General features: G+C 37.3%; 1 protein-coding gene across 2 annotated transcripts in view; it reads right to left on the bottom strand.

The window, feature by feature from the left end:
• LOC106151046 (uncharacterized) overlaps nucleotides 1-10,801 on the bottom strand; it is a 38,776-nt gene extending 27,975 nt beyond the window's left edge. The window contains exons 1-6 of one of the 2 annotated variants that reach the window (XM_087012525.1): nucleotides 10,286-10,801; nucleotides 9,751-10,089; nucleotides 9,377-9,451; nucleotides 8,146-8,247; nucleotides 6,076-6,147; nucleotides 5,533-5,637 (exon numbers count right to left, since the gene is read on the bottom strand). In XM_087012525.1, coding sequence (XP_086868651.1) covers nucleotides 5,533-5,637; nucleotides 6,076-6,147; nucleotides 8,146-8,247; nucleotides 9,377-9,451; nucleotides 9,751-10,076 — 680 coding nt within the window. In that variant the 5' untranslated portion in view covers nucleotides 10,077-10,089; nucleotides 10,286-10,801. The remainder of the gene's footprint in view (nucleotides 1-5,532; nucleotides 5,638-6,075; nucleotides 6,148-8,145; nucleotides 8,248-9,376; nucleotides 9,452-9,750; nucleotides 10,090-10,285) is intronic. The other variant, XM_013524123.2, reaches the window with a different exon arrangement.
• Nucleotides 10,802-16,029: the final 5,228 nt, after the last annotated feature.

Here is a 16,029-nt window from a genome sequence, read left to right as displayed (position 1 = left end):
AAATGGTCCAATCAAGCGGATTTTCCAATTGGCCTGTATTTTCCTAACACTGATCACTCCTGTGATTTTCTAGACAACAGCCCCCTTGGTTTTCCTTGAAATGTGTTACAGTGTTGCATATATGCTGACAAAAGAGAACACCTAAGGGCAACAATGAGCAGATCTCTGCTAGTTTTGAAGATGTGAGGGGCAAGAAAATATGCAAAGTTCAGTTCATGGTGAAAAATTAGGTCAATTTCAAGGTCACATTATATAATTTCCAATTCAAGTTCACTAGTAACTATGGACATTTCCTTGCCAATTTTGGAGATATAAAGGCCAGAACATGCAAAGTACAGTTCATCATAAAAAGTAGGTCAAAGGTCAATTTCAAGGTCACAGTTAGATTGCCAGTATATGACTTCCTATTTGGGTTCAATAGTAACTATGTGCGTATCTTTGCCTGTTTTCGAGATATAAGAGAGAAATTTTACAAAGTTCAGTTAATGATGAAAAGTAGGTCAAAGGCCAATTTCTAGGTCACAGTTAAATTGCCAGTATATGACTTCCCACTCAAGTTCAACAATAACTATGGACGTATCTCTGCCAGTTTTAGAGATATAGACTTGCCCCTCAAGAAATCGACGCCTTCAAGAAATCGACGCAAACTGGAAGTACGTGCTTTTTTTCGCTATTTTTCCCGGCATGCTCTGCGTAAACATACTGCGTAGTCAAGTAAGTTGTAGCGTCTGATACAAAGTATCGAACGCAACATTTTAACTTTTGTTTATAATACAAAAAGTGTTGATAACGACCTTACACATGTTGTAGAAGAAGTTAGTTGAACAGAAATAATGTTTACTTACATAACTTTCCGTGCTTTTATGCTCTTGTCGACGTCCTATTATTTGCGCATCCTTCGTATGAGTAACTCAAATTTAATTTATCATTATTTATTGTCGCCGGTGAAACTTTGTAAGTTCAAATGAAGTAGAAAAATACCACATTCATCTGCTTTATATATTCTAGATTTTTAAAATTCTAACAGGTGCGTGTCCTTTGCTAGAAACGTTACTGGCTGATTGATGTTTTCCACATGTTAACCCAGCCGTAATTCTCTATACTCTGGATGTTTATCACCTCCGTAGTACCCGACGTAGTATTACAGGTACAATGTACACGGCTTGTAAACACATTGCTTCAAACTTAGTGATAAACACAAACCTTGAAAAAAGGCATCTTAAGTATCCAAATGATGTCCTTTGTTTTTGTCTCCAATTCATCTCTCTTGTGAGTGTAAATAAAATCGTCCCGATCAATTGTAGTTAGGATTGTTTTCTTGTATGGGTCAATAATATGTGTCACAACACACATACACATGTAGTAGTTTGGTGAATCACAGCTAGAGACCCTTACAATAGTAATGTTACAAGACGGGTTACGTAAGTAACTGATCTTGAGGTTTAATTTAAAAAGAAATCCTTTAGAATATCCAACTTCAGCAAATGATGGCCTAGTTATGTTTGTTTATCTAAAATAAAAGCCCAAATTATGTGTGTTTACATTTTAAAACAACATTAATTAAACCAAAAATGTCAAATCAGTTTTCAATATGCCACGGAAATATAACTTAGAACAATTAGATGCAGCTGTTTTGTCTGTGCAAGTAGGCACGTACACGTTGACTGAAGCGTCACGCGCTTTTGGTGTGCCAGTAACAACGATTGGTGACCATGTGTCAGGTACCGAATCTTAGAATATACAAGTAGTGACTATAAAAGTAATGAACCGGTGAACAATATACGTGAGCATATATGCTGGTAATGACCGTATGAGTTGCATTTTATGTTCGTATTAATAACAATAAAAACAAAGAAAAACTAAAACGTAAATTGGTTTGTAAATAAAAACGTTTTTATTTTAATTTTATGAGTATTTGTTGTTTAATTCTTGCCTTGGGCAAATTCTCTTTCCTGTCCTGCTCTTAAGGTATATCCTGTTTCACTTCATTTCTCTGTCTCTCTTATATGCGTCTATCACAAAAGGAAGACTGAAGTTTACACCTAAGAAAAAACCTTTAATGAACCCAGACGACGAGGAAGCCCTAATAGCCTATGCTATGCTTATGGCTGACTGGGGTTTTCCTCTGACAAGAGACCTGATGGGGCACTTTGCAAAAGGGATTATGAAAGAAAGGGACCCAAATGTGGAGTTTCTTGCATCGGATGGTTGGTGGTGGCGCCTTAGGCAAAGGCACCTCGAGCTCTCTCTAAGAAAGCCGGGATTAATCAATAGGTGTGCCTGTGACTGAAAATAATAATGATTGTGGTAATAATAATGATGGTCATTCCAAATTCATTTTTTTTACAACCTAAAATGTTCACATATGAGTGTGGGCTTTTTTCCTCCATTTAACAAAGGCATTGTGTTAAAGGTACTTAAAGGCAAAATCGCTGTGCTGTAACCGTTCTAGAAAATTATTTTTCAGAGGCAGAGCCGTCATGTCGCAGCAATCCGTTGCAGAATCGCATTTTGATTTACTAAAAGAAACTCTCGCACTGCACAACATTACCTGTCCAAGTAAAATCTACAATGTAGATGAGACTTACTTTCAATCTAAAGCAAGCTCGAAAGTTGTTGCCAAGAAGGGAAAACAGTTCCCATATGAAAGAAAGGTAACCAATGCCAACCATGTAAGACGTGTGCAGCCTCATATTGGAGTGCAGCGGTGACGACGAAGAGAGAAAAGACCAAACCACTCAGACATATTACGATGACAATGGACAGCTGACAGACAAGACGGACTCGATGACGCAAACAGACTCTACTGACGCGACACCTGTCTGTTACTGTGGTCACATATGCAAGATTAAGCAACACCCAATGGTGAAGATGGGCATAGTGTCTCCAACCATCGCGAAAGTGCTAATTGTACCAGCAGAAGGGGCGCCCATGAGAAAAAGAAGATTTGCAACAGATTATAGTAGATCGCAAGTACTGACGTCGGACGAAGTGATGGCAGAAAAAAGAAGAAAAGAGGAAGAAAGCCACAGGATTGTTCAAGAAAAACACAAGAAAAGGGAAGATGCCGCTAAGCGAAGGATAGAGAAGGAGGAGGAGAAGAAAAGAGCGGGCGAGGAGAGGGACAGAAAGAGGGCTGAGGCACACGATCGAAAGGCACAGAAGGCCTTGGAAGTGGAACGAAGAAAAGAATTAAGAAGACAGGAGAAAGAGAAAAAGGAAGAAGAGAAAAGGAAAAGAGCATATGAAAAGAGGGCAAAAAGAATGGGCATCGTGGCAGGAAATTTCTTCCTTGTAGAACCGCGGGAAGGGACGGAGGCACCAAGTAGACCTACACCCCGTCGGCCGGCACCGATCTGTAGCGTTTGCAATGGAATGGAGCCACCAAGCACTAGCACAACTGAGTTGGTGGAAGAAGTGTACGAGTTTATTCGGTGTGTCATTTGCAATGCGCAAGAACATCTTTCTTGCTCGAAAACACCCACATTTTTGGACGTTTTTTTATGCCATAACTGTTGGCAGGCATCAGAATAAAAGAGTATTGGTTTAGTTCTTTTCAACATGTATATTGTTTATTATTATAATTACAGTTTTTTCAACGTATTAATATTACAGATAAAGTAATGTACATAAATTTGTGGCCCTTCATTTGCCCCTTCATGTCTGTTGTAAATTCTGTCGTCTGTGATAGTTTGTTTTCTGTCACATTGTTCATCTTGAAATGATAAAATGTGTGTGTATTCTTTTTTCCGTTTTGATTAAAATGGGGCGGAATACGTAATTAGGACTACCTCTGTATATTATAAGATTGTAGTGCAAATATAAGTGGTCTTTGAGAAAAGTAAAATCTTTTATGACCAAACACTATTTGTGAGTCTTGAGTTCGTTCTCAGTACGTTTACTTAAGTTCAATTTCTAATACACTTTCTATAAACATATATGACGCCTTACACGCTTCAAACATCATTAAAAGCCGAATTCGTGAATCGTTTGAACTTTCTTGAAATGCTCTGAAAACATGAGACAACATTGAAATATAAATCGAAATAAAAAAAACACAACTTAGTCTTAAATAGCTTTTTTTACTTAAAAAAAAAACTATATGCGTGGTTTGCAAAGTCATTTACTTAATATTTTGATAAAAAACGAAGTCCTTCTCAACAGAAAATCATCCAGCATCTTCCCAAGCACAATGGAATGACGTCACGACGCACTTCCGGTTTCCGTCGAGATCTTGAAGGCGTAAGTGTTATGGTTTGCAGTACATTCAGAGCGTTCTATCTCAAAATCTACACAACCAATTTTATTGAAATTTACAACATTTATTCTTTACATAATATCGCACCTATGTGCGAAATCTGAGAGCTTGAGCTTATATACTTTTTCTACAGTGTTCATTCAAATTTGAAAATGAGCTATTTCACGTCGATTTTTTGAAGGGCAAGTCTAAGAGCTGAAAAATTTGCAAAGTTCAGTTCATCATGAAAAGTAGGTCAAAGGTCAATTTCAAGGTCACAATAAGATTACCAGTATATGACTTACTATTTAAGTTCAATAGTTACTATGGGCTTATCTTTGCTAATTTTTGAGTATTTCACATTTTATTTTCACCACTGAATTTCGATGTTGAACTTGCACCGATTGACCCCAAACTTACGAAAATGAAAGATGACCCTTAGGGTAACACATGCTCATAATATTATAGATAAGATCTGTTTAGTTTCTAAAAAAATATATATAAAAAATATAAATTAAAATTTTCTTGCAAAAAATTAATTTTTTGAAAATTTTGAAATAAAGGTCAAAGGTCAAATCCTAGGGCATATTTGAAATCCTCACACATGACTTTCGGTGAGCCATCTGTTGTAATTGTTCCCATAATTCCATCGGTTTGGGAGATATTTAGCACTGAATTTTCAAAAATTTTGACAAGGGTGCATTTCAACAAGCCTCACGCCCAGGTCAATGCAACAACTGAGACAAAAAAAAAAACAGGGGGTTCAAGTTGAGATTATATGTGAACTTAATCCAAGAGATGGGGACACAGGTCCTTCCGGTCTAGGAGGAGAAGCAGTAACGGTGACTTGTATCCCACGTCATCCTGCGGAGCCGGCGGAGCTGTACGAGATGGGTCGGGACTAAAACCATGAGTACCGCAAGCGTACAAGCTGGTGGTACTAATAACTTTAAAACAAATTAAGGCATATCTCAAATATGATTTGAATTTTTAAAAACATTGAACAAAAACTGTTACTTAAATTTTATATTATTATTAAAACAATCACTTAATTATTTTTCTGTTTCATTACTTTCTCATGACCTCGTGACAGAAAAAGATTTAACAATGTCAACTATCATCATCAATCTGACAAACACCAGTATTGCATTCAATGACCAGGTGTGATAGCTCTGCTTACATTCTCTCAAGTTAGTAATTTTGCTCTAGAGATTTCAAACCCACGGCTGTTTTTTAGTAAGGAGAAGGCTAATAATTTTTATAAATAAATGGAATAATTTCCTATTTCAACTTACAAAATCCTCAGTTCTGCATTTGCCTGGAATGGCCCACAATACCTTTTTTTACGCCAGATCTTCCCGTGAAATACAGTCCCAGGAAGCAGGTTATGAGACATATTTCTGAGAAGAAAATGAAAATGATAATGAGTAAGCAAAAAAAGATGTGTTTAGCCACATCTAACATTATCTGTTATTCAAATTCCATTTGTATCCATGAATCTTAACTAGAATATATCAATTAATATAGGATGATATTTTGATGATGGCTTCAGGTTCAACAACTGATAGCATTAGAAATTTTTTAAATTGGTCACCATATCACTGAGTCGTTACTAACAGTTGGGAAGCAGGTAAACCATTCTCAATTTCCTTTTGACAAGAAAATGTAAGCATTGCTTTTATTTACCATATCTAGTGATAAAGAAAAATCCATCTAACTAAGTCACAAAAATATTTATCTTTAACACTATTCTATACAACAATCTCATTAAGAACATTAGTTAAGGAAATTCAAATCATTTTTTCATAAGCTACACAAAAATTTTCTCTTGCACTTACAGATAGCGAAGGTGTGGCACTTGAAAAAAGGTGGCTGCTTGAAAAGCAGTGATTTTGTTATATGCAAGATTTCTGAAAAAATAAAAGCATGTCAGACTTCAACATTTTGTTAAAATGGCACTGCATTTTGAGGAAATGATCATAAAATAAAATGTAACATATAATCATCCAAATGAAAGCCTTGCAATCAAATTCACTTATTTGACACAGACATGTTGCACAAGTAGAATTTATGGCACGACTAATCAAAGATGTCTGTAGTTAGGCCTCACTTTTTTATTTTTATGGATGACATCCTCTTGGGACCCCGAAATCGGTGCGAGAGGGCGAAAAAAAAAAAAAAGTCCAAAAAAAAAAAAAAATGCTGCTTAAGTAAAGGTGTGCTGTCAGTACACAGCTGGAAACACAAATTTACCACAGAAACACATATCAAACTAACAATATGTCTTTATCCATGCTCTCAAAATATTAAAGCATTGTGAATACTTCATAGAAAGGTAAAAAAAAAGTCATGAATAGAGAGGCCCGTAGCCAGGGGAGGGGGGGGGTCGAAAGAACCACCCCTTTTGCTGGGAAAAGGTTCACTCTGGGTAAAATTTGATCTAGGTAGGCTATATGAAGTTTTTATGGAAAAAGGTCCTGACCGACCTTCTGCCCACCAAATACCTTGAGGCCCTGTCGACCCTTTTTTCGCTACAAAAAAACCTGGTATGTGCTGCTTTGGACCACCCTGAGCTTCAGAGCTAACTTGACACTAACCTTTTCACTGTAGCCTATCTCCATCGTGTCAAGTAACCTCTGACGAAAATAGTTTGACCTAGTTTATATAAGCCAATCAAATCCATGTTTCAAAATTTTTCACCAAAGTTTGGTGAAAACGCTGATTGGTTGATCGTCAATCGGCAATCCTCGGCTGATTCCGCAAGCTCCATACTAACAACATAGTTATTGTCGAGTGCGGAGACATCCGAGTAGTTCCGAGTGGTTCCGAGTGCATAACCGTACACAAAGAGGCATGGAGTATATCGGAATTGAAACCAGAGCAGTATGATGCCCTGCATCATTATCTACTGAGGGATGATGTATTTTGCGTGCTGCCCACAGGTTACGGCAAGTCCCTGATATTCAGCCTTATCTTTGATTGGTCCGGATTTGAACAAAGCGCGCTTTGACTCGTTCGCGTTCATTGGCTAGATCGTTCAATGAGTCATTGAGTGCGGGCTTTAAATTTGATTGGCGGGCGGCGGGGGCACTCGAATCTGGTCAGAGGTTACTTGACACGATGGAGATAGGCTACAGTGAAAAGGTTAGTGTCAAGTTAGCTCTGAAGCTCAGGGTGCTTTGGACAGAATGTCACTGAAATTTTCCAGGCGATAATCACTGGCCGCCGCCAGCCTTTCGCATAATTGTAAAAAAGTGGATATCTCCATGCCCAATATCAATGGCATAACAATCCAAAACGACGGCCCCATTCTCTTTGCGACTTTACATAAGTAATTGTCATGTAATTTGAAAGTAATCCTAGGGATGAATTTGACGGTAAAGTGGCCATATTTCCACGTGGCGATAAAACGCATGCGCAGAAAGCTCATTTTCCGGCAAATTCAATAACGACGTTTGCGACAACCGACTTCATTGGAGGGGGGGGGGAATTTTTTTTCGGAGAACGGATGAAAATCGGTGCGCGCGCAGGATGTCATCCATAAAAATAAAAAAGTGTGGCCTTACCAAGAATTGAACAATCATGTCAACAGTTACTGCTCAGCAAGCATGCCACGTACAGTAATACATGTACAACCATTCAGAGTCAACTATGGCTATTCTATATCACAAATTTACTCTTTTATTTCCTACTGAAGACAAATTTAACACTGTTCTTGACAGGGTAAGATGAGGGCACGTGACAATGTAACGTTGGTAAGTTAAACCAAGTTCTTAGCCAGGGAACTTAAGTTTTTTTGGAAAACTGGGGCCAGATCACTGTAAATGAGGAACTTTAAAAATTCAACACACACACACACATATATATGTTACTAATTACAACAGAAACCTCACAACAAAAAAACCTACATCTTCGTCAAATTTTCCATCTTTACATCATAAGGAAGGTTAGCTTGTATCTTGAAATACTTTCTCATTATTGTTCCAGCTATATTGTTGAAGGAAAAATCGCTGAAATGGAGTTCATATATCAAATTACACAGATATATTCTCAATTTACAATACAGGGGTGGATTTAAGCTATCTTCTGGGTCTTCCAGAAGACGGTCAGATTTTCAAGTTTACATTGAAGGGGATCAATTTTTTTCTGTCAGTAAACGGTCAAAAATGGAGGATGAATCAACAGTTAATTTGGAAGACTGTCAGAAAATATCTCTGAATCCACCCCTACAATACATGCACTTTCAGCATTAAGGCCTGTCATTGGTAAACTGCATAATGTTCAATTTATCACAGCAATACATATTATGTACTAGTATAGACTCGCCCTTCAAGAAATCGACGCCTTCAAGAAATCGACGAAAACCGGAAGTGCGTGTTTTTTGCACTGTTTTTCCTGTCATGCCCATCGTAAACACTGTGTTGTCAAGTAAAACGAAGCGTCTGATACAAAGTATCAAACGCGGCATTCACGTGCTTGCTTGAGATGCGTTCAGTACACTTTGTTTACACTGACAAGTCGAGGTCAGGAATGCACAATGTTTTTCTATGTTATTACGCAGTTTCAATTTTGATTAGTGAATTTTCTTTTATCTGCATGGTCATTTTCCGAACATTTGTATAAGCCATGAAATATTTCTCATCGGAAAATCACCCAGCAGCTTTCCAAGTAGAAGCGAGTGACCTCATGACGCACTTCCGGTTTTCGTCGAGATCTTGAAGGGATAAGCGTTACGGTTTGCTGCACATTTAAAGCGTTCTGTCTCAAAATGTATTCAACTGCTTGGATTGAAATTTACAGAACTTATTCTTCACATGATATCACACATATGTGCTTAATTTGAGAGCTTTATCTGTTATATGTTTTCTACAGTGCCCATTCAAAATTGAAAAAGAGCTATTTTCCGTCGATTTCTTGAAGGGCAAGTCTACATATGATACTAGATTGGACAGTAATAGGTAAATATGACACATGATCAAATGTTAAAACAAGAAAGAGATTTATTTCATGTTCTCTATGCTGCTTCTAGCACTTTTTCAACTGAATCAAAACCACTAATCAAGTACAATCTGTACGTGACAATCACCTGGAAAATTTTTTATATAATTATGCACTTTTCTTTAAACAAAATATACTTACATTGATTTCAGTGTTTTAAAAGTGTGATGAAAGTAATAGGCAAACATCATCTTGAATCCCATGTTTCTCAAAATCCTAAAAACAAAATACTAAAAGTCAATCAACACTCACTATACATATGTCATAACAAATTGTTGTCACAATAACATACATGTAACAAATATTAACTACTTATAAACAAATACATTAACTGTCTATTTCAATCTCATGTTCAGGATGATATGAAGCACCATAATAAAACTGACAAAGAAAGTATAGTTAAAAGTTTTAAACATTACTTAATGAATAATCAGCCTAAGTCACAAATGGTATTTAAACGTTATTATCATTAACTTTTATAATAAGAGAACATGAAGAAAATGAAGCAGACAAACATTTCTTCCAGCCTTGGGAAATCATGTAAACAGCGTGGTGGTCTATTAACTGGCTTTTTATCCTTTGGTCGAATACATTCAAAAACTTTTTTGTAACTTCTGCACCATAGAGGGCAGTAATCTGTCCCTTTCCACCATAAGTAAAAACAGCCAAAGGGGCAGGTGTTTCCTGTAAGAACTGCTTTATGGGTTATTTGGCATCTTTTTGGGCAATACTTCTGGAAGTTCTTCTGATTGAGATGCGCTGGTCTGCCAAGAACAGTTTTTTTGGTACTGGCAAGCTGCAGCAAACACACCAGACAAGCAAGCAGTAGGATGCCCTTCATCTCTTTTAAATTCCTGAAAATCGAACACGAAAATAGGAGCGATACGACACTACTCATCAAACAACCGGATGCAGAAAGCAAGGCAAAACGTCAAGAGCGTTTGTATGTTTTTAACTTTTCCGACACAGACTTCAGGTAATATCATTACTAACAAGAAACATATTTCCAAGTCTTTCAAGAGGATTTTATCAGGCAAATATCCACCTTACCTATTTCACAAAATTCATGATCAAAAAGACCCATTTCCTACGTCTTGTGACATCTTGGACCTCAACCCTAAGATTCCGACATAGACGTTCATCCAGTCATAGCGTTGCACGTGACAAAACGTTTCACGCGACTTCGTCCAGAAGTCGCGATTTCTAGTTTTCCTCATGCCTGCTGTCCAATTTACAATGGCCATGGATAAGAACGAAATGAAACATTCCGAAAATGTTGTCCTGAAGATTGTAACAATCACACTCATCTTCCTTGTTGATTCATGGCCCCCGCTCTTAGGTAAATGCGCACTCGTTCACTGCACAGGAAGTAACTGAATAGCACCCTGAGATTTAGAGATAACGAAACTCCCAATTATTGATGTACCTTACTGTGACACTGTGAGTCTGTGACTTTTAAGTATTTAACAAAAGTAGCCTATATTTAGGGGCCTTATGCAAAATTCCACATTGATAAAGGCATTACTAACTTTGACAAGAAGCAAAGCTGTAAAATGTACAGACAAAAAAATAATGATGCACAAAATACAGTAGGTTAGGGCCTAATTAGGGCCTATTTTGTAAATTTGGTGCAATATTTCATGGTACAAAATTTAAAAATAGCATAATATGAAGCTCAATCAGATCAAACGGTAGCTGGGATGTAGGCCTATCTGTTTTATCTATATAGAAATATGGACTAGTAAATATGCAAAGTGCATTTTATGTGGAAATTAAAGTAGGCCAAATGTTGAATTCAAGGCCACATATAATATTAATAAGATTGCCAATATTTCACTTCTTATGCAAAGGACAAGTGTAAGCCTAAATATGGGCATATCTCTGCTGGTTTAAGGATATATTTCTCATTCTAATAAAATTCATCGCTGACCATTGATTACTTTTTGAAAAAAAAAACGCAAACCATACAATATATATAGGCCCTATGAAAAACGTAGGCCTACAAAAACAACACCACTGTCAGTGTTAGGCCTAGCCTACGATTGACAAGTTCCACCAATTTTAGGCCTACCAAACAAAAGGATTCTAGCTTTTACCAGTGGTGGATTTAGGGGGGTGTCAGAGGGTCCTGACCCCCACCCACACCAACGGTCCCCTCTAGAAATTAGAATTTTGACTAGCACCACGCCAAGGGGAGGGGGGAGGGGATCGGCTTCGCATCCGCGGACCCACACTCTTCAAATAATCCTGTATCCGCCCCTGTTTACGGTTCCTAAATTACAGACTTCACTTTCAGCATCTTTTGTCCCTCTATTCTTGTGAAAATGTACCAACTGACGCCAAGCTCAGGATGATGAAAGAAGAACCCAAATGTAATTTCTCATCACATATAATATCAAAACCATCAGTGCACACAAATAGTTTCTAAAGAAAATTAAAATTTTTACAAAATTTTGGCCAATTTCAACTTAAGATAAAGGTCAATGGTCAAATCCAAGGTCATATTTGAAATCTCCACTAATGAGTTTCGGTCAGATACATGTAGTAACTTTTTTCACAATTCCTTAGGTTTGGCAAATACAGTATTTAATTTTTTGTATGTTTTTCATAAATTATGCTGAAAAAAGCAGCGTAACTTCTGGAAAAATGTTCCGATGGCTGGTTCAGGCTGGTTTTCGAACTTGACCTGGATTTCATGATATTCATGAAGTTCTGTAAGTTTGAAGGCAAATGATACAACTAGAACGCTTTTCATTTTAATTGTATAACACTGAAAGCACACTGCGACGCCGACGACGGCTATATGTCAACATTTTTACTGACTTCAAGTCGAATTTCGCTTTCCAAATAGATCAGCAAATCTATGCATCACCTCACTAACTGACCAAACAATTTATTTCATAATTCATTTATTTATTTATTTCGACAGAGTTTTGGAGTCTCTCAAAACAGCCCGCGAAATCCGGCTATATTATTGGCTGCTACATGTACAAGATGAAGCACACAGAATATAAAGTAGGCCTTTGTAAAAGGTTATCCTTGATATAACCTAAGGCCCCTATTTCACACAGACCACGAATCCCACGAATCGCCAGGAATTGACAAATTTCAGGATTCGTGAGGATTCGTGAGATTTTGCCAATTTTCTGGTCTAATTAGACACGCTCTACGATACAGGTGCGATAGTGTTACGAATATTCGTGGGGTTCGGCTGGAATCGCACGAATATTGTCCAGAAATTCACTACGATTTTTTGGAATCGGGAGTTCGTGGCCGAAACTTTGAACAGCTCAAAATTTTTGCCACGAATTCCCGAGTGATCAAGAATTGCAAGAACTGGCTACGATTATATACGAATCTGTTAAGAACTTCACAAACTGATTACGATTCAACCACGAATCGTGAAATTTGTCAATTCCTGGCCATTCGTGGGATTCGTGGTCTGTGTGAAATAGGGGCATCAAAGTTTTTGCCACCAATTTCTGTTGGTCAAGAAGTGCAAGAACTGACTACGAATATATACGAATCTGTTAAGAACTTCACGAACTGATTACGATTCAACCACGAATCGTGAAATTTGTCAATTCATGGCCATTCGTGGGATTCGTGGTCTGTGTGAAATAGGGCATCAGGAGCTTTCGCTGGACAATTGACTTTAGATATAAAAGAATAAAATGAAGCCATTTCAGTTTAGGTATAATATCAGTTCATTCCTGTCAAATATCACAAGTCTCTTTGGATTAAACCCCCTTAGACTTTTTATATTCTCATACAAATTTAATAATATATAGACACAATTGACACCAAAGTTCACCGAGGAAAATCTACTTTAAATTCTGACCTGAAAAAGTTTGCCATAACCATGCATATATTGCCCATCAACCTATAACTTTGTCTTATTATACCTTCAACATTCAAAATAAATTGGAGTAATTTGAAAATTCGTAAACGGCATAATTCCTTAAATGTATAAAGTGCAATGTTCATCATCGACGTTTAAAGAAGTTACCTCTTTTAATTTAATTTCTTGATAATCAATATTATATTTCAGTATCCAAAATATTTAAAATAATGCAAAATTCATATCTCAACAGGGGCGGATCCAGGATTAATTAAAGGGGGGGTCTGCGGATGCGAAGCCAACCTCTCCCCTCCCCTTCCCCCACCTTGGCGTCAAGTTCTGGGTCTGCTGAAGGGCCCCGAAATTTCTTGGTAATTTAGAGGGCGAACGGTGTCATTAGGTACGGTTTAGAACTGTGATTCAGCTAGTCAAAATTCTAATTCTAATTCAAGAAGGGGGCCATTGGTGTGATTATTTTCAGATACTCAAGGGTGGTCAGAACCCTAATGACACCCTCCTAAATCCGCCACTGCTGTGGACGGCATTTGGGGGATTTTCAAACACATGGAGTGTACCATTTTTGTAGTTACTTTTAAAACAATAACTCATCATCACATCTAGTATTTTACGTTTTTTTCTAACAATGCTATAAAAATAAAAAGATATGTGTCGGTAATGTTTACCAATATAGCAAGCTGTAGTCACGCCATATGTTGTCGGTATAACATTGGGCATCAAACCTGCGTCAACACCTAGTGGCTGATTACAAATTGCAATGGGTTTAGTCGGCGACTAGAGCGATGAGGATTTTAGAACCTACCCGAAATTACCGACATGATGAAAAGCTTTTAAAAAAAGTTTTAAAAGTAGACTTCAATTATGTAATTAACTTTAGCAAAATTATTAAAAAGGTGTTTTCAAGTAATCCTGATAGCTAGTCGATTGGCGTTTGTGATGAACTAATGAATTGTTTTTATTTCATTTTAGAAAATTCATCCTAATAAATTCCTTACAAGGTCAGCTAACACAATAGTGGTGAAAAGGTTAAGCAGTGATGACTTGTCTGAAGTAAGTAAGGTTGACAGTACACCTCGGTCATCTGATAGACAGGTTGGGGAGGAGAAAATCCACTCCATCTGAGGGATGTCAGTTGGGGCGACTACATTCCAAACAAAGGGGTGACATGTGGGTCGATTCCAATAGAGGGGTGGCAGGTGGGCCGATTCCGTTGCATAAAAGGGGTGGCAGGTGGGGCGAGTCCATTGCATTAGAGGGGTGGCAGGTAGGGCGAGTCCATTGCATTAGAGGGGTGACAGGTGGGGCGAGTCCATTGCATTTGATGGGTGGCAGGTGGGGCGAGTCCATAGCATTTGAGGGGTGACAGGCGGGGCGGTGACAGGTGGGGTGAGACTATGGCAATAGAAGGGGTGACAGGTTGGGCGAGTCTTGTAATTATCCCAATTTGGTTCAGAAAACAGAAACTAAAGAAATTGTTGTTATACCCTCAGAAATCAATTTTTTGGCCAATTTCAGCCGGATCCATATTAAAAAACTATCTTGATTTAAGCTTATATCAGAATAATCCTACCTTTTCATTATTACGTTCAAATATAAAACTAAGTATTTAAACTAAGAATATGCCGCCAAATTAAAACAATTCACGATAGCAAATCCATTACCCGTCGAAATGGGACCCTCCCTATATAAAAAAAAAATATAGTTAAAATTATATCCAAACGAAGTAGTTCCATATGCTATAGAACAAAAATGTCATGTGAATTTTAAAAAAACGGGGTTGTAAATTTAAATAAATTTGAATTATAAAATGTAGGTTGTTGGAAGTCATTTTAGATATTTTATTAACTCATTTTTTATTACGATTACTACTTTTCTTATCATAATAATTTCATATCAAAGTGAAAAATAACACGCCAAATTTCAAGTTTTTTATTGAGTTTTCATATAAAAGATGTACGAAGTAGCTGGTTTCCTGTGTGTGAGACAAAGGCTAGACCTCATAGGTTGCTTTGAGACGGATGCTGTTCTGAATCTCGTTGAGCTCCTGAAAAGATAAAATAATGTATACAATTTTGAACTAAACAGACAGGCTCTTTACATGCCAATAATGCATCTAATATCATAGGGCAGAGGGCACATATAAATGGAATGGCGTGCACGTTTATTAACTAGTCTGATGTCACATTTGCAGGGTGTGTGAGGTTATTGGTACGACCGTTAATATATTCCTCTTGATATCAAAAGTTATAACACGTGTTGTAATAATTGTTGACGCATTTCAGAGAAAGAGATCCATTTACAAATTTTCGTCGAAAATTATAACAACTACATTGCACATATATTATAAGTTTTCATACAGTGAACCGTTTAATGGATGGACAACACACGGCACAATGGAGACAACAGGCTGTGTAAAATATGTGTCTGTTAATCATTGTGTAATGAGCACTTGGATCAGAAGCTCAGAACGATGACAAGCATCATTCAATTAATTAATTTGGGCGGTAATACTTACATCTAAACACACACGACATTTTAAATTAGGTCAAAATATTCAAAATTATTGTCAAGGCGGGGGCACACAAAATGTTCAAACAGTGGGTTACAAAGTGCAAAGGATTTCAAGCAAACTTAGATTATCACCAAAAGTCGGATGAATGCGCCCTTTATCCTGAACATTTGGAGTCCCAATGCACTGAAAGCAATAATTTCTACCATTCTGAGTAACATACACGTAAGAATGGAAATATAGTAAAAGGATTTATGTCATAAATATTTGTCGTGAATCTTTTTTCATTCTTCTGTGCCTTTAGTATTTAATGACTGTGGCTGATCAAGAAATAGTGATACTCACAAACATATAGATTTGCTTCCACGCCTTATAAAAGCTCGACCTTCTAACTGCGCCACACATACTGTTGCGTCTACACCCGTC

This window comes from Lingula anatina, chromosome 5 (assembly GCF_051362555.1).
Source record: "Lingula anatina isolate TDL-2025a chromosome 5, LinAna3.0, whole genome shotgun sequence".
Classification (NCBI taxonomy): Eukaryota; Metazoa; Brachiopoda; class Lingulata; order Lingulida; family Lingulidae; genus Lingula; species Lingula anatina.
This window is presented reverse-complemented; position numbering and strand designations above follow the sequence as displayed.